The sequence below is a fragment of the Pagrus major genome, chromosome 3, assembly GCF_040436345.1.
Source record: "Pagrus major chromosome 3, Pma_NU_1.0".
Taxonomy (NCBI): domain Eukaryota; kingdom Metazoa; phylum Chordata; class Actinopteri; order Spariformes; family Sparidae; genus Pagrus; species Pagrus major.
The window spans coordinates 1921713-1945834 of NC_133217.1; the positions used below are offsets into that span (position 1 = coordinate 1921713).

Consider the following 24122-nt stretch of genomic DNA (forward strand, 5'->3'; position numbering starts at 1 on the left):
TGCTGCATGTGATCCTCTTACTAATCATGTCATACAACAAAATGCTGACTTAAAGTTGAATTATTTGTGACCAGAGTTGGGAAATGTCAACAAAATCAAATAAAGGGCCATTTTGAGCGCAATTTTTCTATAGCCATATGCAGGATATGATGTCAGGACTTTCCAGACTCAGTTGTTTTCATATTTTTTACAATCCATGAAAAATTATGAAAGAAGTTCAGTAGAGTTTTCTTGGTAAATCAGGCTCTAAGTCGATCAGTAACTTCCTAATTATTTTTTACATCTTGCTTTAAAAGTAATAAGTCTTGGTCATTAAAGTACTTTAAAGTTCATTTAACTCTAAACTTGTATAGGAATTGTATCTTGTCTAAAGCAATATTGATCGTGCTCACTAAAGTTCAGTGAAATAGTATTTGTACAGGTTGGTTTTAATCTACAGGCATCTCTCTATGGATGGTCTGTGGATTCACAGACTGAGATATCTCAACAATTATTGGATGGATTGTCATGAAATTTGGCTCAGACATTCATGTCCCCCTCAGGTACATGACAGGTGCAGACTCGTAATAACCCTAATGAGTCAACTCTACAATGGGCGACGGGAACCAGTCGACCAATTGGACGGCGGGACACTGAACTGTTTTCTACAAACTGGGAGAAAAAAAACAAAACGTTAATTTCAACACTTTCAAGACTCAAAGATCTGTTTATTTCACAACTAGTCTCACCTTCTAAGTCACCATTCAGCTTCTTCAGTTCAACCTCTAACTGGCTGTTGTTTTTGCTCAAGATGTAATTTCTGAACTGTAGCTTGTGAACCTCCTCAGTGAGATTAATCATTGTGGCTCGTGCCTGGTTCAGAGAGATACTCAGCTGGTCTCTTTCTGTCACCAAACGTTGTTTATCCAACGTGGCTAAAATATCTGGTGAGAACAGAAACAAAACAAAATGCAGGTTAACAACATAAAATCACTTTGATTTAAAGTTATGGAGATGTCAAGTTCCTTTCTGTGTTGAAATGAAAACAAAATTAATTAAAGGGCAGTTTTTCTTGCCGCTGTCGCCGAGTACTTGCTCATGGTGGAGGGTGGGACTGTGTATTAAAGAGTATGGTCTAGCGAGCAGCTTTGAATAGTTTAAGAATCACTCATTAATTTCATTTAGTGCATGCGACTGCTTTATCCATAATCCTGCTTTAACAACATTAAAAGCAAATTTTCGATGCTCGTTTAAATGCATCTACATGTTGGAGACTGTTTCATTGAAATAGTTAATATACATTTTAAGCATTACTCCATTAATGCTGCACATTTATTTATTTATTTACAAATATTTAATTTGTTATTAAAAAATGTACAAAAACTGAGCACAAACTAGAGCCTGATATGTTTAGAATGGAAGATAAATTCTCACAGCGCGTGAAGATCCCAGCCAAGATCAGAAGATACATCACTCCCAGAATGCTTGCAGTAGTGAAATGTCTTCTACGGACAGCTGAGAGATTGTTTTGGGTCCGTGGTCCTACAGAGACATAGTACATTAAAACATATTTTCATGAAGCGCATTTGAAGAACTCAGACATTTTAACTCAAGTGGCATTAAATTGCATCTCAACATCTTCAAGTCTCATTCCACAGGCTCAGACCTTCCATGAACACTTACGTGGAAAAAAGAGGAACGTTGTTCAATATTTAATCAAACATGCACACACTTCTTAGTCTGTGTTTGTTATTACTTACTGACTTTATGGGGCCCAAGATCAGTCTGTCCGTGTTTCCGAGTATCCTCATTCTCATAGATTGCCACCTGGATTTCCTCTTTTTCTGCTCTGTTCTTTTTGTCCCGTGTACTATATCTCACATTCAAACTCAAATCTGGTGCTTGAACGTCTGTAGACATCTTGAGAGGTGAATGAACCTAAAACTGTTCTTCACTGTTTGTTTCTCTGTGAGTGTGTCAGCTTTTCAACAAGCGAGCATCAAGGAAGTAGCAGCAAGACAAACCACAAATACAGATATGGCAACATATCACTATTGGATATGTTGCCATATCACTATATCCCCACAGCAGCTCTTCTTTTTCAGTCTGGTATTAACTGTTGAGTAACGAGTCAGGAAGTAAATTTAACTTAATGGGATAAAAATAGAATTTCCACCATTTTCTTTGGATAGTCAAACATTCATTAATGTAACAGGGAACTGTCTTTGTTTGCAACCATGAAAATATCTTAAACCAATATTTTTTACTTCACTCTTGGCAGCAGTGGCATGATAATCATATCCTAACACAACCAAATCTAATCAATCAAAATACTATCAAGTTCATAATCTTTACTCTTGTAACTATGTCTGTAAATGTTTGGTGGCTCGAGTAACAGCTTGAGTAACACTAAATCAAACATTACCAACGTTCCCCCGGATGCTATGCATGTGATGTCTGTGATGTCATTTATTTCATCCCTTATCAGTGCAACCACTGAACCATCTCTGTAGAGCAGTGTGAATGAGAGGCCAAGAAGAAAACTTGCCTTCAAATTTGAGAGTATATATGGTGCACTACCGCCACCCTCAGGAATGGAGTAGTCCTGGATTTTATTCAGATAAAGTGGAAATTGGGGCTTTGTTTAAGATTAGAAAATGTCAATATCATGGTTGTAGCTAAGCAACAATTATTATTATGGTTACAGACATGAACTATAGTCCCTTTTTCTTGAGCGTTGGACAGGGGCACAATCACAGGCTCAAGAGGCAGAACATGAACCTCTGTGCATGGTTCTCTCTGCTGCAGAAGCTTCACACTGAAAATTAGCAGCTGGTGTATCAAAGAGGACTCAGACAATAGTTTTAAATTATTATAGTTATATATTGTGTGTATTTATTGTGTTCGTGTTATAGGATCTCGGAGAAACGCGATTTCATTTTTGCTGCACTACTTTTGTAGGTACAGCTAAATGACAATAAAGCTTTGATTGATTGATTGATTCCTGATTCTTGAACTCGTGCTATTTTTTTTATTTGGCAAAGGGAAAGTTTTATCATTCAAACAGACGCTCACACATACACAGTAAACTAAAGCCACACCAGTCGTTCATCATCAGCTGGAGCTGAAGAAGACTTTGATGGTGTTGTTGTAGATGGTGTTGGCCAGCTCCATTGGGTCCTCCTCCCTCGCTGCTGCCATCACCTCCAGAACTTGTCTGGAAGAGAACAAAGAGAAAATCTATATATTAGTTACTAGAAGTGTAGTGGTTTAAGGATTGAAAGACGTTCATGTTCACTTCTTGTTTGGAAACTACTGAATTGACCCTGCTGTTACTCACATGATGTGACAGGGCTCGTTCCTGTCCTTCAGACAGTGTCCCGCCTCCCATTTCTTCTTCGTGGGAAACGTGGTTTTAATGTGTTTGGAGCCTGCGTGAGTGTTCTTCACACCACACCACGGAGCATCTGGGAAGGACCAGACGCATAACATAATATAAATATAATAAGCACAGTAACAACAGAAATGTAATGCACAAAACATGTAGATCCTTTGGTGAAGGCATTCAACCCGACATCTTGGACTCGAGTGTTTCTAAGAGCTTCACTGTGCTGAAACAAATTCAACCTGATATTTTAAAGCAGTCACTCAGGAGCCATTTAACAGGAACATCAGGACCATTCAGTGGTCACATGATCAAATATCTTTATTATTATGACAGTAAACTGGCTGCAACTCACCGGTTTCTATCATGAGCCTCTCGCTGGGGATCGACTTCATAGCTTCTATATTGGCCTCAGTTTTCAAGGAACTGAGAAATATAAACAACAACAAACACAGTTCAAATTGCTGCATTGCTAATTATACCTTTAAATAATGAAATGATGAGTCTTCTGGGGGAAAATCCTCTCACCATCCATTTATTCCGATATAGAGGTCGAGGTCAATGAGGGCAGCGGCGTCCTCTGCAGTCCCGTCGAATGAGTGCACCTGAAAGTGAAGAGTAACCAGTGAACAACTGGATCTGCAACTCTAGTGGACTAATTCATGTATTAACTCTTCATACTGTAGATGAAAAATGTTTGATTCTCTTAGTGCATCATGGCAAAGAGCATTACTTTCTTGTATCCCTTCCACCAAACATGGATCAGAGTATTCAGCAGTATAGAGTATAAAATAAATATCCTCACCACTCCTCCAACACATCGGTCTCTGTTTCTCTTCATGATGTCTGTCAGAAACAGAGAAAACAAACAGTGAATGTCTTTATCTCTCTCATGAGCTCGACCAGGTTTTGGGTGCAAGAAAACCAACCGATGAAGTCCTGGTGGGAGTTTCTGCAGTGGAGGAACATCGGCAGCTTGGTCTCCTCCGCCAGGTCAAACTGCTTCTCAAAGTATCTGATACGGAGCAGAAAGAGGGAGGAGAACATGACGAGTGTCTCCCAGTGGCCAACAAAGATTTACTCGATGTGAGGACTTGCTGTTTTTTGTGTTTGATATCAGGTTTTGACTGTAGTTACAGGTTAAACTGCTAACAGCTCACTGACATCACAGACTGTAAAATGGCGAACGGACCCATTACTGTTGATTTTGGCATTATGGTCGTAGCCATCTTGGTATTTTGGAGCCAGAAGTCACCATATATGGACGCGAGGGTGGAGCTAGGGAAGCTGGGTTAGTCCCACCCTGCTTTATTGTTGATTTGACTCTAAATGGGAACATAATGAACTGAATGAACATCACGCTGTGTTGGAGAAGACTTGAAACTAGAGATTGAGACCATAAACTCATTAAATAAATTATTTCTGAGGTAATAAATCAAGTGAGAAGTAGGGTAGTAGACTTCTTTTAAAGCCAGTGTAGTCACCCCCTGCTGGGCCTTGGGCAGAATGCAGGTTTCAGGCACATCTGCACTTGGTTTCACTTTTCAGACCCAGAAGCTCCGTCCATATTTTATGACTGACACACACAACCAGTGACGAGTCATCACAACCAGCCAAAGGCTCATTTTAAAGAGTCAAGAGGTAAAATAGTTGCAGCCAATAAACTTACTTGAGTTGAGTTTCTTTTGGGCAAAATTCCAACCTGTCAAAATCTGGAACAAGAAGAAAATACACACATTACAATGGAAATACTTATTGTTACAACCCAAACATCCAACTTCTACAACCAGGGCCACTTGTACACTACATACGCTGCTACATATTTACACTTTATATAAAGATAAACTGCTAAAAGGTGTAGGGTCACTGAGAAATGTCCTTGTTTTTGAAGAAAAAGCACAATTTTAATCAGTTAAAATAACTTTAATTGATCAGAAATAAACACTAGAAATAAAGTCTAGACATTATAATTGTTGTAAATGACTATTTAAGCTGGAAATGGCTGATTTTTAAAGGAATATCTAGACAGATGTACCGAGGACCATTGTCAGCATCACTCCTGTGGTCCAGCAGCACGTTGTGTTAGCTAAACCATGTTTGTCGTGTTAAAGGGCTATTTGATTATTAGAAAACCCTTGTTTCGCATTAGCATTATAATATTTATGTCTTTCTCTCTATCTATCTATATATACAGCTCTTCTAACAGTACACACCCAGTCCACACTCTCCGATGGCCACCACCTTTCCTCTGTGTGCTGCTGCGAGCTCCCTCAGCCCGGAGAAGTACTGCGACTCTCCGTTCTGCTCGAACTCACTGCAGCGGGTGGGATGGCAGCCGACCGTGCAGACGAACTCATCTGTAATGAAGAGGCTAAGTTACAGCGAGCAGGCTCTCCAGAACAAACGATCCTGGCAGCCTCATGGACACTGAAGACAAACCAAAAACCATTTGACCGCACTGATTGCTATCATTACCTCTGGTTTCGGCTAGTTTGAGGGCCTCTTTGCTGTCTTCAAGATTTCCTCCTGTGATCATAAACTGTAACAAAGCAACAAGTATTACATGTCTGAAAAACAGCCATGCTAATATGCTCACAATAACGATGCTAACATGCTGGTGTTGAGCAGGTATAATCTTTACCATGTTCATCACCTTCATTTAGCATGTTAGTATTTGCTAATTAGTGTTGGACAGATTTTTAATTTTGACCTGATGATGGCGCTAGAAGAAGTCAGGGGGTCACCAAAGTTATTACAATTCGTCCTGAGAGGAACATAAATGTCTGAATCATTTCTGTCAGTCGGATGTTTGATGAAACATTTAATTTAAAACCACAAAAGTTAATTTCATGTTGAGGCTTAAGACTCTGGGCATCATGAATCTCTGCATTTCAACCAATAGTTGTTTTTCACTCTCCACAAACAAACCGACATCGCCATCTTTAATGCAATACCACTGTTCAGATGACGACACGAGTGAGTGCACTTACCTTTTCAACGCCGACTTTGAGAGCTCTGTCGATGATCTGACTGAAGTCATCTGTCAAAAAAATGTTAAAAATCACAGCTGGACTCAGACTAACTTTGTCTCAACAACTCACAAGTCAGAACAGGAAGTAGTAGCTCACCATCATGTTTCTGCTTCCCTCTGTAGAGTCCTCTGAACATGGGATCTGTCAGGTTCACGCCGATATCTGCAAAGAGAGAGTTCATCAGTACCGGAAACATTTTGTTGGGATTCTTTCTTGATGTGCTGAACACGCAGGACAAACGTCCTTCTCTTCTAATAACTATGTTACTGCAGCATTATGAACAATAAATATATGTTTCCATTAACGTTGCGGCAAACATTTCTCTGTCATTAACCGAAACAACACTTAAAGATTCATTTTATATTCATCAATTCTCTTTTTTGTCCAGATGGAGCAGATTTGAGTTATTTTCTTTCCCAGCACATTATCTGAGAGGCTGCAACTAAAGTTTATTCTATAAACTGTCAAAACAATGTCATAGCTTCAAAGAGTTTAATGACTAATGATAACAGACAGAGAGAAGCAGAAAACACTCACATTTTAAGAAGCTGATGTAGGAAAATATCTTTATTTCTTCTTTTTAAAATGACCTTAATGTTTATTTAAGGTTTCACTAAATTAATTATTAACTAATCAACTGACTGATTCTTCCTTTTTTAATAAGTTCTGCTTTTAGAGCTTTTTGTCAGTGTCTGGATGTGTTGCTTTGTGATTTGTTTTGCACCATTTCATCTCTGTTTCTTGTAACTACATGACACTGAAAGCATCTTATGTAGGCATGTATATTAACCAAACTCTTCACCTGGTCCTACAAACCTACAGTGGTGCAGGTTTCAAATGACAGGAGCTAAAACAAATACTTCATTACTCAGTTTGGACTCTTCACTTTAATGCCAACACAGTAGCTGCTGCAGACAGCAGCTGTAGTAGTTTGTATAAACCAAACACACACTATCTGACAGCTCCCTGCACAGCTGCACAGCTCTGTGACTGCTGTGTTGTCATTTTCAGCAGGGTTAGCTCTTAGCTTCCATGCTAACTAAGCATGCAGGCTTGTCTGTTTACAGCCGACACGAGCGTATAGTGACACTTATACCTTCTCTTTATCTTTATCTTCATTAATCTAGTCATTAAACAGAAGTGTCTTACCGATGAACTTGTGCTGAGCCATGTTTGAACGAGCAATCCCCCTGAAAAGAAACACACATGCAGCAGCTCTCACCAATCCCATGACGCTTCAATACCGTAATAACTGTAGCAGACAGAGAAAGCACATTACTGAATGGCAGATATTCCTGTTGTATTTACGGTTTTTGATGACACACAACGTGGAGATTATTGACTTTTGACTAAGCTGTAAAAAAACAACATTTATCAAAACTCCTAACCATAAAAAGCAACAAAAACAAGAAACATGTGTGCGCGTTTTGTACGCATTTACGGTCCTCGCGTCCACTCGCCGATATGTCCCAGAATCCTCCGCGCGGCTCGGCGAGAAGGTGACAGGGGACGGCGAAAATGGCGTCCGCCTTTCTGACCCACCAGCAGAAAGTGCTGCGGCTGTACAAGAAATCCCTGAGACACCTCGAGTCGTGGTGCATCTTCAGGTGAGAGGAGCTGTCTCAGCTTAAGATCCGCGGTGAAAGAGCGGGAAAAATACAGTTTGTAGCCGCTGCGGTGCGTCTGTTTGCTGCTAAGCTAACAGCTAAGCTAACTGCTAACCAGGTCACCCAAATCAGCTAATATACAAGTCAGAGCTAAACTTGACTGTTTTGAGACAGATGGTTGGATTATTGATGATCGATATATCCTGAAATCTTTAAACTGTTTTGTTTTTAATTTGTGAATTTGCTTGTCAATAAAAGGCAGCTGTCATTTGCTCAACACTCCAAACACCAAAGTTTGCTCCAAACATCAGTATCAAGGTGTTTACACCTGGTTTTGCCTGATTTGTTGACAGATAATAAAGATTTAGATTCAAAAAGTCTGGTGAGATATGACAGGTGTGTTGATTTGTTATTGATGATATTTTACATTTTATAATATTAATTAAGGGATCTAGTTGTAATGTCTCGATGTTGACTCAATAAACAGTTCAATACCTTTTAAAGGAAGCGACACATGTTGTACAGTCACAACTGTGTGTTGTTTTTAAACAAACAACAACACATATTTGGCTTTTCCGTGTGAGTAAAAGTTCTTGTAACTTATCCACTGATTGTCCATTCGTCCATAAAATGTCAGAAAATGGAAAACAAATGTCGATCAGTGTCCCAAAGGTCAACATGACTTCCTCAAATGTCCTGTTTTGGTCTCAATCCAAAGATAATCACCTTGAATCAGAGAATTTTGACTTAAAAAAACAACCTCAAACTGATCAATCAGCTATCAAAGCTAACAAATTGATTATTTATTGAAATTCTAAATATGCGCATGGTCTTTCTGTCTGTGTGTGAGATTTTAATGTTTGTATTGTATCGAGACTTTTTTCCCCACAAGATGTTTTGCAGTGACAGGAGTAAAATGATTTTAAGATGCGTAACTGTTGTGTTGTTGTCCTGTTACAGAGACAAATACCGGTTCTACGCCTGCATGATGCGGGCTCGCTTCGACGAGAACAAGAATGAGAAGGACATGATGAAGGCCACCATGATGCTGAAGGCAGGAGAGGAGGAGTTCTGGGCCAACCAGCATCCTCAGCCCTACATCTTCCCCGACTCCCCTGGAGGGACCTCGTACGAGAGATACGAGTGCTACAAGGTGAGGCAGCTGCTCTCGCCTGACACTGACTGTGAACTTCTTCTTAAGAAGGAATTCAGAGCATAATTATATGAATTTATTGTTTATTTGTTTCTCCTTGTTCCCTCTTTTTTATTCACAGTAGTTTCTGTGATAAAATACCACTGACTAACAGTTTAATATCGTTATATTTTCCTGTTACATAAAGCTGAGTACTGTTTGTGATGTGTGCTGCACTGACTGTCGAGTTGTTACTTCCCTCTGCTGGAGATGTGAAGTTGTATCAACATGGACTACAAATAAAACTTCATCACATATTCTGAGAAATCACACACTATAACTTACCTTGTTTAATGTGAAAGCCTCCAAAAATCAGACCGGCAGCCTATTTTAGCATATTAGCAACAATCATATTGACTTATTTGTGATGAAAATCGTGACGTGGAACAGCTGACAGTCTGTTAATGTTGCCTGATGGACGTCCTGAGCTCTGCTCTGTTCCTGCAGGTTCCAGAGTGGATGCTGGACCACTGGCACCCCTCAGAGAAAGCCATGTACCCCGACTACTTCTCCAAGAGAGAGCAGTGGAAGAAACTGAGGATGCAGAGCTGGGACAAAGAGGTGAGCCGTCCACCATCTTGTCTGTCTACATGTGTTAAAAACCACCAGTAGAGCTGCAACGATTAGTCGATTGATCAATTAATGGATAAGTCAGTCAAAAGAAAATTAAACACCACTAATTTTTGTAATTTTTTCAAACAAAATGTCAAATACTTGCTGGTTCCAGCTTCTTACATGTCAGGATTTACAGCTTTTCTTCCAGTAAATGAAGAGTCTTTGGGTTTTGGACTGTTGATTTGCAGCAGTTTCAGACCTTTTGGTTAAATTAATTAACGAGATGAATGAGATGAATATGTTCTACATTTCCTAATCACGAAAAGATTTTAACTTTCCACCCGGCTACACTGTGTAAACTGCAGTTTAGTTCACAGGAAAGGAATAGTTAGTATCAGTTGTTTCCACCAGGTGGCGCTAGAGTTTAATTAAACTATTGGCAATTAATATGTCAAAAGCTTTGTGTCAAAGTTAGAGATGACACAATTTGTCAATTTAACAGTAAAATAATAACCACATTTTTTTTAGCAAAACCTATTTTCTTACATTTTATAAACCAAACAAATCAATTAACTGAGAAAACAAGATAATGTGAATATGCCAATAATCAGTTAGTTGCAGCTCTTTACGATTAGAAGCAGAAATTCCACTTACTGCTTAAACTTGACACATTTGTCACTTAGGTACCGCTTTCTAAAAAAATATTTCATCTTGAAATTAAAATAAAGAACAGTAACCATTAAACACGATTGTATAGCCGAGACGCATCCTGCATCCAAGTATCCTGGAAATCTGTTCAGTAGTTTTTGTGTAATCCTGCTCACAAACCAACAAACGGGTTAGACGTACCCTCCATGGTGGAGGTAAAAATAATCTATGAATTGTTAGTTGCAGCTCAAGTCGTAAACCTGTTGTCTCCTCCTGTCTGGTACCAGGTGGCCCAGCTGGAGGCTGAGACCGGAGCAGACAGCCTCAAGACCGAAGCCCTCCCTCCTGCACGCAAGGAGGGCGACCTCCCCCCTCTGTGGTGGCAGTACGTCACCCGCCCCAGGGAGCGCCCCACATAGACACCCTGCTGGGAAACTATCCAACCACACAACAAGAGCACGGAGCCCTGCTGACCTCTTATTGATCCATCTGTCTGTAAAGAATGTTGTATTAGAGTCGACCGTGAGGAGGTTCACCTGCGCAGGTTACATGACTGAGAACGCAACCTGCCTGAGTTCACACCGATTCGTCTGTAGTCAGTTTGAGGAGTTGTGTAGATGAATCACTATGACCTGTAATTGTTCCAATAAATAATGTATGATGACATTTGTTTCTGTTTGTGTGTTTACAATGAGGAATATTGCAGATAGATTATCGACGTCTAACTAACTTTAGATACCTCAGACTTGTTACTGGTTCCTTCTGAAGACATTCACCTTTAAAAAGTGGCTTGCAAATATATTTTTATTTGTTAAAAGGCTCAGAAATGTCTTTTTAAAAAAAGCTTTCTGCAGACGTAATCATGCAGGAGGAAATAATGCACTTATTGGGGACTATTTTCAGCAGCGGATTAATACATATTCAGTCGTGGCAGCTGCTCGAGGCAGATTGCAGTCATTAGAGGCTGTTGTTGAATGACAAGCGGTCGTCACTACGGTGAAAAGCGCGGCCTGAAGTTGCGAGGCCGTATCATCATGGTGACCGCCTTCAGAGAGTAGAAGTCTGAGTCCTTCCAGGAGAACCACACGATGCCGTCCGGCCCGAGCAGGTTCTGGGCTTTTAAAGAGTAGCGCCCCCCCTGGTGGAGAAACACAATTTTTTACTTTAACATATGATCTCCTGCACATGGCCCGACTACATCTTATGTCATCTTCTGCGACAGTGCTCACCTTGTAGTAGACGCCGTTGAGGTTGGCATGGAAACACTGATGGAACCACCAGCCGGCGTGGCTGATCTCGGCACAGATGTTGCCGGTGTCCGGCGTGCTGAAGCCCTGCCGGTCATGGTACCAGCCGAACGAATCCTCCACCGTTCCACTGAAACCAGACACGTGGAGGCGGTACCGGTTCTCCTCGCTCTCTATCCTGCAGGAGGAGGAGGAGAAGAAGAAGAAGAAACCGTGACCTCTACCTGCAGTTTACAAGGATGAAGGTGTCGGCAGATTAAAGGAGCAGTCTGTAGTTTTGGAGAAGACATTTTAATGAGAAGAGAAAGATCTTCACTGACTGATCTTTTCTGCCTAATGATCAAACTCAACTGTTTTCATGACAGAATACACTGAATAAACAAACTGACCTTGACGGACAACACAATTTATACTGTTTTACTTTGTGTATATGTGGCGGACCCTGCCACCTTTAGCTTCAGCAGTGTTCTGAGACCTTATTTTCCTCTGAGAACAGCTTGTTTGTTCACTTTCAGTCTCTCGCTACCTGCCTGCCTACCTGAAGGTGTGGTACAGGGCGTGTCTGTGGACGTGGCTCCAGTCCTGCAGGTCGATGCGGAGGCTGTAGTGGCCGTGGTTGGACAGCAGGTGGAGCGGTTGGTTGCCCAGCCAGTGTTCTCCTCGTGCCTCGCCGAAGCCGCCGCGGTACTCCGACCAGCCGCGGTTAAAACTCACAGAGCCATCGCGCCGCCGCTGAAACACCGTCCAACCTCCACCTGCAACACACGAACACTCACATATATTCAGACTCATACACTTTGGTGTTTGAGCTACATGAGTTGTACATGTTGCATATAGGTAATAAATAATATATGATGTGTGATGTGTACAGTGTGTGTCTCACCCTCGGTCTCCATGTCGCAGTAGACAGGCAGGGTGGTGCCAGGCGACAGGACGATGTTGTAAACACCAGAACGACGAACACCGTTGTGATGCAGAGAGGCACAGTCTGACTGACAGGAAGACATGTACTGTCCATCTGAGAGACAGAGAGAGAGACAGGCAGATCAATAGAGAGGGAGACAGACAGAGAGGGAGAAAGGGCTTCACACAGCATTCTGAAACAGTCCACACAACCTTTCCTCCAGTAGAAGTTCAGATACTTGTGTAAAAACAGACTCTGGTAAAAGTAAAAGTACTGATTCAGCTTCTTTACTCCAGTAAAGAAATGTACTCAGATTATCAGAGTAAAAAGTCTCCCTCTGAAGGACATTTGTGGTCAAAGCTAACTGAAGCTCACGTCATATTAATATAATTCAAAGACTATTAAAGTTAAAGGTAGAATAAGTAGGATTTGTCCCAGCTGTTCCTGAACGCACCACAAAGACAGTTGATTGGTGAGTCTCATTCCCAGGACGTCAAAAAGCCACATGTTGGGTTGGTAAAGCGTCCGAGCAGCAACAAAGAGAGAAAATAAGAAACTCTCTGCAGATACGAGACACTAACACACCTTTTCTCCCCATTCCAGCCTCCCTCTCTGTCTGTTTACGTCTTTGTTTTCGTCTTTCCTGCCTCTTCACAGACACAATACAAACAGCAATGGACAGTTTGTAACATGCAAAACCAAGGAAATATATCTGACAGGTGGTTGACTCATTACAGCTTTGTAAAGTAAATGCTCCACGGCCACAACTCACCACCATGTCAGCTGTGTTTGTCTCATGTGTACCTGGTGGCAGCGTGTCTCTCATGCCGAGCAGCGGCGTCGTTCTGATGACGTTGATCGTGCAGCCCGTGTTGCGGCTCATGCGCTGCACGACGGTCGACAGGTTGCGGAGCTGCGCCTGCAGCTCGTACAGCAGCGCCGAGTGCACGTGGAGCAGAGTGTCGGCCTCGGCGTGACGCAACTCCAGAGACCGCAGCCGCTCGTCAAAGGTCGAGTTAAGATTGACACCTTCTTCACCCTGAGAGACAGAAAGAGGAGAAAGGAGACCGTTTCATCTGCAGGAGGTGTTGGAGAGGTTTGTCGTTGTTCTCCCACAAGACGTCCCTCGAAAACTAAGATGGCGACTGCTGCTCACAAATTAACTTTTAGTGGCTAAGATCACTTTTGTTACTTTGTCTTTATCTTGGCAGGATTTATCTTTTGTCTCATTCACATGTGGACACACCAAGATGGGCATCAAAAGCATGAAGATTAATACTTTTCAATTACAGCAAACAAAAGTAGGTGAATTTATTTTGTTGTTGTGTAGCTTTCATGCCAAAATCTGAAAACCTCTTCTACTGCTCCTCTTTCTCATGAACAAAGTCCCCATGTCACACAGTCGTGATGCAGACTTGAGCGGGGGCGGCTCGGAGACACTCCAGCCCAGAAAAATGCTCTCTGGGTCAGGCAGGCTCAGAAGGCTGCGGGGCCCCCGGCCAAAACGCCTGCAGCTAATCCTGTTAGCATTCAGGGTTAAGGAGGACTTAGTGAGTGTGAAGACAGAGAGATAAAGACAGACAGAGAGATAAGACACAGAGGGAGACATAACAATGTTGACAATGTATGTTTCTGCAATTAATTTCTTTATGTCCAATTATCTAAACATGTTTAGACTTAAACTTCCGGCTCGATCACCAAAAACTGGCTGTTTCACACTTACAAATGTTGAAACTCCACCATCACAAACGGTGGTGTCTTGTTCGCCACCTGTCATGCAGATCATCACGCTCCTCATCTGAAAGTTGGCTCATGTGTGCAGAAGGAACCTGATATGAAATGTACTGTACAAATGTGACATGACGTGTATGAAACGTACAAATTGAACGTTTGTGTGTGAGAAATGTAAAATGCCAACATTTTCTGCGGCAGCCTGAGTGAATTTGTGTCTTTCCATTGACTTTGTTCGCCATCGTGACGCCTCTAAAAAAGTCTGAAGTGATGTAATAACCCCAGAAATGTTCCCTTTCCTTTTGTGAAACAACCATTTCACCTGCAAAGAGTAATTTAGAGTAAACTAGCGTGCAGCTGTGTACCTGCATCTCCAGGGCCTTGACTCGATGCCGGTGGCTCCTCAGCTCCTCCTGCAGCTCTGACATCGTCTCCCTCAGCTCGTCCAGCTGCTCCTTTCTGTTCTGGTTCTCGTGGAGCCAGTGCGAGATGTCGTCCGTGCAGCGGAACATGTCTGGGCAGCGTTTCTGCGACGTTCCCACCGGCACAGGAGGCAGCGTCGCCATCAGCCGGCACTGGCCGTTAGACGTCAGCTGGCTGCTGTACTCGCCGCACGGTGACGACGGACTGGTCCGGTTGGTGCCGTCAACACCAGGGTTAACGATGCGTATCACCGGCGGGGCGTCTGGGAGCAAGTCGGAGTGTGTTTCCAGGAGGGAGGAAGGTGGATGCCAGTCAGCGTCCTCATAGTTGTCTTTGTTGATGTCCCAGTTTGTCTCAGTGTTTGTGTCCGGTACCTCCCGGCCTGTTTGGATGTCCATGTCCAGTACATCCCCGTTTGTTTCTGTGAGACTGTTGGGGTGGACGTCCTCATCATGTCCAACGTCTGAGTGTTCATCAGAGGCCGCGATGTAACACCAGTCTGTCAGTAAGACAAAAGTCAGAACAACCAATCGCCACTTCATCCTGAAACATCAGTGACTCGCCCTCCCTGGTTTCTTCTTCAGGACTTTGAGAGGATTCACCGAATCAGTTTCATAAACTGGATCAACACCAGTGGTGGACGTCATAGCAGCAGGAAGTCCAACCATCTGATGGTCCCAAAGTTAGTGTTGAGTTGTAGGTGCAGATTCAGGATGGTGAAGAACTGTCCAAAAACAAAATTCAAGTCAGGACGAAGTTCATGAAATAATTGTGATTCAAACATAAACTGACTGGATCCCTTTAAACTCAGAGCAGGTTTCTGTGATTGTGCTCTGGACCAATGATGCAAGGCCTTCAACATTCACTGGAGAAGACTAGAAGAGTCTTAAAAGTCTGGTTAATGTTGAGCCCAGGAGACAGGGTTACAGTCAGTGACAGGATTCAGCCAAGAAACTTTTAAATCCTTGAAGTGTAAAAGGTGATTAGAGAAGTTTTGGATGAGGAAGCCGGAACCAGCGTCACTCTGAGCTCAAGAAAGACTCCAACAGATGACTCGACAGAGACTGAACTAAAGACTGGACTTAAATACAGACCAAACAAACGAGGGGATGAAGTGCAGGTGGAGAAACACAGGTGAGGGGAATGAGTGGATTAACACTGGCAACAGGGGAGGAGCTGATAGGCTGGGAAAGACAGATGCAAGACAGGTGTGGAGGGAAAACCAGGCTGGTGAGGAGCACAAGAACACAGGAGGGAAACGCAACGGAGACACATAAAACACCGGTAAAAAGAAATGACAGGACCATGACAACCAGATCCAAACCCGCCCAGCTCGCTCAAATGAAAGGTCCAAATATCTCACTGCAGCTGAAACAAAATCCAGATGAAGCAACAAACAGAAACGTGCTGGACGTTTTTTAACATGTCTAATTCTTTACTATCTTCAGCCGGAGAAAATTGTTATTTAGTCTTTGGAAAAATAAGATTAAAGAAATGATATCAGTGGATTTAATCCTGCGTGTGATGTCGTCAGCAGAATCACAGAGCGACAACCTGAGAATAAACTTAACAACGACTGGTTTGCTACTTTGATTACTGGTTAATATGATGTAGTATTCTGTATATTGAACCTACCTGTTTGCCCGTCTGTCCCGGCACCCCGGCCGTGAATTCACCTCAACGGAAAAGCATCAGGACAGCCAGGAGACTGTGTGTGTGTGTGTGTGTGTGTGTGTGTGAGAGAGTGTGTGTGTGTGTGTGCGTGTGTGTGTGTGTGAGTGTCTGTGAGTGTGTGTGAGTGTGTGTTCAGCCCCGGGTATGACATCTTATCCCGATAATCCACTAAAGGGATTTGGCAGCCATTGGCCTGAAACGTAATAGATTACATATAATTGGATTACAGTAATATGACTACAAGTTAGAGTAACAGGACATAAACACAGCAAATCGGTGTTTGAATGTCAATATTTACTCTCCAGTGACACTTTACTTTTTACATTTTACTTCACGTGATAGTTAAAGAAAAATGTATTTTAATTAAACCTGAGAAAAAACTGACATGTAACGTGTTTTTATCGGTTTTGTTCCGTGAAATCAAAAAGGCACAGAGAGACTTTATTTGCAGGAGTTGGTGAATAAAGTGGCTCCAGGTCTGATACTGTGTCCACGATGTCATCGGGTCGACATGTTCCTCCAGAACATACGAGAGAGAGAGAATCTGTGTCTGTAATGGATTGAACGGAGCTTCAAGGCTGTGGGAGCCTCTAATGGGTTTATATTTACCCGCCTGGGTCGGTTTGTTCCATTAGAGAGACAGAACAACATAAAGAAATGACTTTATCACAACAGACTGACATGATGGACTGAAGCTTCAGATGTATTTAATGAAAACCAAAATTCTGCCTCTAATGGCAAAAAAACAACTCTCAAAACAACATTTCTGGAGCTTCACAGCAAAACAGTGTTGCATGTTTTAAGTCCCCGGAAGCTCCGAGATGCCAAACAGATATGAAAAAGACATTATTTACGCCCGTAAACACATCGACGCCAAATCTTCACTTTAGCTGCTAAGCTCAATGTGTTAGCTCGCACCACAACACACATCACTCGACCGTGATTCATGGGTGTAAATAAAAAGTCTTTTCAAATCACTTTTACGCCGCAGGGCTTCCAGAGACTTCGATTACGTTGGACGAGCTGTATGGAGCCACTTTATGTTTGTTTTTTTGGTTGTTTTTTACATTTTAAATCAAGTCTCCATCTACTTCAGTTGTTTAGCAGAATGCTGCAACGCTATTTTGCTGTGAAGCTCCAGAAATGATTTGTGGACTACAAAAACTTCCCCTGACTTTATCATCGGCACGAGGGTGAGGGGATAACAAATGATTTTTGTTTTGTTTTTGTTGTCCTCTTAAATATCATTTTAAACAAAACTAAGAGTCTATAGCCGTGCTAGCAGCATTGAGCTAAAATAGAGGAAATGTCTAAGTCAGTAGGATTTATCTTCTGGGGACCATGAATGTCTAATTTCCCAGCAGTCCATCCAATAGATGTTGAGATGTTCAGTCTGGACCAGCTGGCAGATAACACATCCCTACAGCCACCTCGTCATTTAATTAGTAACGTTTAAAACCACAAGTCTGATCTTTCTGTTTGGTTTTATTTACTATAGAGCCGCTCGCTTGGCTGTAGACTTCTGTTTTCCTCTAAAGTTTTTGAGTTCATGATAATGATGGTGATGATGATGATGGTGATGATGATGGTGATGATGATGATGGTGTGTGTGGGTGGAAGAGGTGGATGACATGTCAGTGATTGTCCATTTTCATGCAGCAGTGTGTGTTTACAAGCATGAATGAGAAAATGGTGGGGAGGTTTCAGGTAACGACGTCATCATTCTTGTAAGTATGTGTGTGTGTGTGTGTGTGTGTGTGTGTGTGTGTGTGTGTGTGTGTGTCCTTGACTGATAAGGTATAAAATGGTCAGTTGGAGGGACAAAAGTGGACGGGAACAGCAGAAATCTCTGTTCAACAGCTGAACAACAAGGAAACAACAGAGAGACAGGACAGCGTGGTGAGTTTCTTCAGTTTATGTATTTTTATTATTTATTTATTTATTTATTTAGGCCTTTTTTCATTCATTTTAATTATTTTACAACCACAAAATATCTATAGCCTCACTGGCATAAAATATATTTTTAAATATTTACTTTAGAAATTAATTATTACTGTCATATATAAGTCTGATTGTCACTGTTGTGTCTCTTTGTTATGTTAAGTTGTTGTCAATTAAATATATATCAGATTATGAAAAAAACACATACTGGACATATACTAATAGAATATAACAGCATAGAATAAAACTTTATTGTATTAATATTGTCAATATTAATACAATACAGTAGTTATATAAGACACAATAACAACAATAAAGTAACTCAATACAAATGTTAAGTATGTTCCACAAAATGATCAATAACACCAACTGGTATACAATTAACTATATATAATATAATAGTTTTCCCTGTTAAATAACATTTCCAATACTATCTTAATAATATCATGTGAATTATTAACTTTTATTACTTCTAAATATCATCATCATACACTACCTTTTATATTTACTTATCTCTCCTAAATGTCTCTTATTTTCATGTTGTAAATGTTTATCATATTATTTAAAAAGAAACATACTGGACATGGACTAATAGAATGTAAAAGCAAAGAACACAACTTTACTGTGTTAATATTGCCAATATTACTACGATTTAACAAAGTATTATACAACACACAATAACATAACACAATGTTATGTAACACAAAATGATAAAAAAAAGAGAAGGAAAATCAACACAACTGGAATGAAATAAATTGTATATAATACAACTTTTCATTGTTCGATAACATTTCAAATACTACCTTGAAAATAACATGTGAATTATTAAGTTTAATTACGTCTCAATATCTACTACTAATACTATTGTAGTTATTAATTATTTAACAGTTAGATTGTACTTATTTCTCCTAAATGTAAATGTATCTTATTTTTATTGTTTTTCTGTTCTGGCACTGATGTTAGCATTTAGTCTTTTAGCACTTTTTATTATTTGTCTATTGTGTATTTGTATTTTATTCTGGTGTTACTGTATTTTTGAGCACTCCTTCCTTATTGTATTGTATGGTATCGTATTATATCTTATTGTATTGTATCGTATCGTATCGTATTATATCTTATTGTATTGTATCGTATTGTATCTTATTGTATCGGATCGTATCGCATCGCATCGCATCGCATCGCATCGTATCATTTCATATCTTATTGTATCGTATCATATCGCATCGTATCTTATATGTCCCTCATCTTAACAAAAACGCAAAGACAAAGGAAAAACTTCCCAGACAGAAATACAAAAGCTAAAGACAAACCAGAAAGCCATGGGGAAACAAATCAGGAGCACGTGGGACACTGAGGACCGGGGAACAGGCACAGGAGACACATGTACGAGAACAGACAAACCAACAAAACGTGAGGGAACAACACAGACGTAAATACAAAGTAAACTAACGAGGGATGAGGTGCATCCTCGTTAAAGTTCCCCGTGTGCAGGCACACGGGGAACTGGGCGGTGCTTGTGAGACAGGTGAGGGGGGAGCACAGGAACACAAGAGGGAGACAGAACACAGGTGAGCAGGAAGTAGAAAGTCACAACAAGGCACAAGAGAACAAAGCTACAAAATAAAACAGGAATTCAACAACCATGACACATTTGAGTTCCACAAATGTTCTTTTTTCTCATTTTTCAATGCAAATAAAATGCATTTTGAATATCAACATTTTAATTTTAAGTGCTTTTTGAGTTATTTCTATACATCTATACATCTGACTGTGTGTCATGATGAGAGGCTTTTTACTCTGTAATCTCTGCAGCAGATCACAGTGGTAAAAATTCTCCTCGTGCGCGTGTGTGTGTGTGTGTGTGTCTCTGATTGGCCGGCAGGGGAATGCGTCCTGTGTGTCTATTGGTGGCTGTGGTGGCGGCGGTGGGCGTGGCCACAGAGGCTGTCAGTCAGTGCTTGGATCATCCCAGCTGTCAGGAGGTCAACTCTGAGAGCAGCATGCTGGTAACACACACACACACACACACACACACACACACACACACTGGAACGATGTTGATACGACTGTCCACAGATCGATTTCAGGTGTATTTTGACCAAAAACTGCTCTAACTCGTTTACATGGACGCCGAAATGAAAAGCATGATGATCCGCCGTGCACACGAGCAGGATATTTAGGCTATGCCAGATCTGCGTCTGTGCTCTGATTACCCACAATGAAACGATCAACACACCTTCACACTGTGTATGATGATTATCAGCGTCTCCATTAATGGCAAATATCACAACACGACCGTTGCAGCATCCTGACCTCATACAGGTGCAGTTTGGTTGGTTAAGGCAACAAAACTACTTGGTAACGTTTAGGAAAACATTGTGATGATTGCCTTCCAAGCCTTTTCATTCTTCTTCTTCTGTTCTCTGTTCACTCATCACAGTAAACATCTTAAACAACTTTTCCGTCCTCTCCTGCAGGAGTGTATCAACCTCTGTCGCTCTGACCTCACCGCTGAGACGCCCTTCGTCCCGGGCGATGCCCACCTCCAACCTCTCCCTCCGTCAGACCCTGAGCCCCTGCATTCCCTCTCTCTTCTATCTTCCTCCTCCTCTCCTCAGGCCAAGCGCTCCTACTCCATGGAGCATTTCCGCTGGGGGAAGCCTGTCGTGTGGAAGCGCCGCCCGGTCAAAGTCTACACCTCCAACGGCGTGGAGGAAGAGTCAGCCGAGAGTTTCCCCGGAGAGATGAGGAGGCGGGAGCTTGTGATAGAGGATGAGGAGAAGGCGGAGGAGGTGGCGGAAGAGGAGCAGCTCCCGGGTGACGTCCACGAGAAGAAAGATGGCACATACAAGATGAAGCACTTCCGCTGGAGCGGTCCGCCGGCCAGCAAACGCTACGGCGGCTTCATGAAGAGCTGGGACGAGCGCAGCCAGAGGCCGCTGCTCACGCTCTTCAAGAACGTCATCAACAAAGATGGACAGGAGCAGAAGAGAGAGCAGTGATGGAGGAGGAAAGAGAGGGAAGAGACAGAAGACGAGCAGACTGATTGGCCAATGAGTCCTCCAAAATGATTATCAAATACGTTATTCGTCATCGCCTTCAAAAACGAGTGTTTTCTGATCTGATTCCCTGTCAGGAGGCGACGATGTCGAGAGATTGAGATCAAGAAACTAAGAGATGTAATCACTGCCTGGATTATGATCAGAAAACAAAAAGATTATTGTCTCAGTGAAAATGTGCGTGTGATTCTTCTGACATAAAACAGAGAAAAGCCGTAAAATACTTTTACATTTTTGACTGAAAAATGACTTAAATGATTAATTGATTCTCCCTTTTCAGCTGTACAATGTCCTTTAAGTGTAGGAAGTATTATACTGGCCTGAAGATACTGTGCTAACATGATATCATGAAGAAAGCTTTAGGGCAGGACGACACTGTTTGTCAGTCTCATGTGAGTGTGCTCTGTCACCTCTATCTGTCAGGTTTGATTATGTTCAGGAAGCATTTTTCAGCATTAACAAATCTGTAAACGTCCTGCATGTGTTCACCCTGACCTCCTCACGAAGAGGTTTTGCATCATATGAAAAGGTCGCTTGTGAGGATTGAGAATATGTTGTTTTAGGTCTTGATCAGCTGTTTCAGCAGACGCAGGAAGAAAGAGAGAGAGAGATCGACAGAGAAAGAGAGAAAAATGTTTTATATATTGATTCATGTAAATAACTGTAAATGACATAACAATAAAGATATTTGCAAGCAAAAGACATGTTTTTTTTACCATCTAGCTATCATAGTTGTCTTTTCAGTCGTCAACCAAAGTACAGGACGAATTTAAAAGCAAAAAAATGAAGACAACAGAGCTGATATTTATTGTAATGTTCTTTATTGTTTCAACACACAAAAGGATAAATGTATTACTGCAAGAAATAAAAAAAGAGAAACTGCAGAGTGAGAGAGAGCTGAGAGCAGTATGAGAGTAAAACCAGCAGCAGAGTCCCAGTGAGTCAGGTCAGGACTGGGAACACTGGTCTCTCCTCAGTGTCTCTGAGACTGGAGTCTGGGAGCCCTGGGTGGCCTCACAGGTCACAGAGCCCACCTTCCTCCACTGGTCTGCAGGGAGCCTCAGGGTGCTGCTCCAGATGTAGCGGCCGTCCTTCTCCAGCACCCCGGGGCTCCTGCTCTCCTCCCAGCGGCTGCTTCTGCTGTTGCCGTCCACCTTCCAGGACAGACTCCAGTCTGAGGGGAAGCCCTTGTTGGCCAGACACATGAGCGTGGCCGTCCCCTGCTGCAGCTCCTCACTGGAGGGGGGCAGCACCGTCAGGGTGGGGACGACTCGACCCACTGCAGAGAGAGAGAGATTAATAAAGTTTATATGAGCTCAACTAAACTCCATCCTGTTGGCTGCAGCAGAGGAGCTTCTAGTTCTGTTGGTCTTCCTCAGATTGGATGAAACTGATCTGAAATGTTTCACTTCCCTCTCTGAGCTCAGTAACCATGGCAACAGACAGGCATCACTGCCGAACCATGACGACAGACAGGTTTCAGTACTAAAGATAAAAAGTTAAAACTGGCACGCTGTAAATCTAGTGCATACTTTATAATTAATAAAGTTCAAATTCAGAGGTTCATGGTGAAACACACGATGAAGATTGTGAGACTTTTAGTGTTTTAACTCTCTTAAATATTTCTTGTCTCGAGCCAAAACCTCATAAATGATCAAATGTGTTTGTTCTCTTCGTGTGAGTAGAAATCATCACTGAACAGTCAGGCTTCATTTCTGAAACATTCAAATTCATTCTGTTAACAACTCAACTACTTTTTAAAACTCATACAATTCTCATAAAGAAAATATTGACTGACTTTAAAACAGCTTGTCTGGGAGAAACATGGTGTAATACACATGCACATTAAACACTGAACCAAATGTTATTGACAGAATTATTGAGTCAGAATATTTAAATTGAACCTTTTCAAAACATTTTCTTCATACAGAGTAATGTTGAGTCGTTTTCTACTAAAAATTGATCAGAATGTTGAAAATGACAGATAAAGTTTGAGAGGAGTGGATTTCAGTCTAGTTAAAGACACTGTGAAGCCTCAAGAATTATTCTGAATATATCACATTTTAAATATTAGGTCAAGTATTGCTATAGGGTCTACAGCCATGAAGTTCACATAGAAAATATACAAAATCTGTGTTATTAAAGGAGTCAAATGTACTTACAGTTAACATTCAGTCTGGTTCCTCCACCGAACGTGTACCACAGTGATACAAACTCATTGAGCCGCCGTACAAAAACCTCTGACTGTAGAGAGACACGGCTCTCTGACTTTGACACAAACAAACTCAACAAAATTAGTCTCTGATTGTAAAATATTATCAGCTGATATGAAAAGTGACGATAACACAGAGCCACAGATTTACACAATGTATGTTTTTATTTGATATATGTTCATTTTTAATGAAACTTAATTTACTCTTCATTTAATTTAAACAAGACAGACGACATTGTGAAACACATTTTTTAACAAACATGAAGCCAAACTTGTATGAAATTGACATTGAAAATATCCTAATCAATACTTTAAGTGATTGATCCATTGATAAACAGCATGATGAGAGTAATCCAAGTCCCTGTTGGAGTCAGTCAGAGCATTTCCATAGAGAGCCACTTTGCATCAGCAGCACCATGCTCCAGTGCTCTGGGAGAGTTTATAGTCCTGAGAGTTGAACACTGGATGACTGACAGCTGTCCTTCATGACAACAGAAGACACAGAAATCCTCCTCATCAAAAACATGACTTTG

General features: G+C 41.5%; 4 protein-coding genes and 1 gene segment (V, D, J or C); 2 read left to right on the forward strand and 3 right to left on the reverse strand.

Annotated features, from left to right (window-relative positions):
* Positions 1–2996: 2996 nt before the first annotated feature.
* Positions 2997–7627, reverse strand: tatdn1 (TatD DNase domain containing 1). Of its 2 annotated transcripts, XM_073463320.1 has the most exons (12): positions 7546–7627; positions 6493–6558; positions 6355–6404; positions 5840–5903; positions 5578–5721; positions 5034–5076; positions 4294–4379; positions 4170–4210; positions 3893–3969; positions 3720–3790; positions 3320–3446; positions 2997–3196 (listed from the first exon to the last, which is right to left on the reverse strand). In XM_073463320.1, exons 1-12 carry the CDS (start codon positions 7625–7627, stop codon positions 3094–3096), a joined length of 954 nt encoding a protein of 317 aa, XP_073319421.1. In that variant the 3' UTR covers positions 2997–3093. The 2 variants fall into 2 exon arrangements, with proteins under 2 accessions (XP_073319421.1, XP_073319423.1); XM_073463322.1 differs by lacking the exons at positions 5034–5076; positions 5578–5721; positions 5840–5903; ... (1 more) ...; positions 6493–6558; positions 7546–7627 and adding an exon at positions 4557–4644.
* Positions 7628–7885: 258 nt separating this feature from the next.
* On the forward strand, positions 7886–11062 carry ndufb9 (NADH:ubiquinone oxidoreductase subunit B9). The gene is made up of 4 exons (XM_073463323.1): positions 7886–8003; positions 8964–9156; positions 9643–9756; positions 10686–11062. The coding sequence occupies exons 1-4, from the start codon at positions 7915–7917 to the stop codon at positions 10815–10817; spliced, it is 528 nt and encodes a 175-aa protein (XP_073319424.1). The 5' UTR covers positions 7886–7914; the 3' UTR covers positions 10818–11062.
* A 122-nt stretch (positions 11063–11184) lies between these two features.
* LOC140993872 (fibroleukin-like) lies at positions 11185–15756 on the reverse strand. The gene is made up of 6 exons (XM_073463429.1): positions 14646–15756; positions 13354–13588; positions 12529–12663; positions 12184–12400; positions 11628–11823; positions 11185–11536 (listed from the first exon to the last, which is right to left on the reverse strand). The coding sequence occupies exons 1-6, from the start codon at positions 15243–15245 to the stop codon at positions 11390–11392; spliced, it is 1530 nt and encodes a 509-aa protein (XP_073319530.1). The 5' UTR covers positions 15246–15756; the 3' UTR covers positions 11185–11389.
* Positions 15757–20204: 4448 nt separating this feature from the next.
* On the forward strand, positions 20205–21320 carry LOC140993746 (pro-opiomelanocortin-like). The gene is made up of 2 exons (XM_073463272.1): positions 20205–20324; positions 20796–21320. Exons 1-2 carry the CDS (start codon positions 20205–20207, stop codon positions 21318–21320), a joined length of 645 nt encoding a protein of 214 aa, XP_073319373.1.
* Positions 21321–22264: 944 nt separating this feature from the next.
* LOC140994010 (Ig kappa-b4 chain C region-like) lies at positions 22265–23571 on the reverse strand. The segment is given in 2 exon segments: positions 22265–22656; positions 23540–23571. A coding segment is annotated over 1 exon segment (258 nt).
* Positions 23572–24122: the final 551 nt, after the last annotated feature.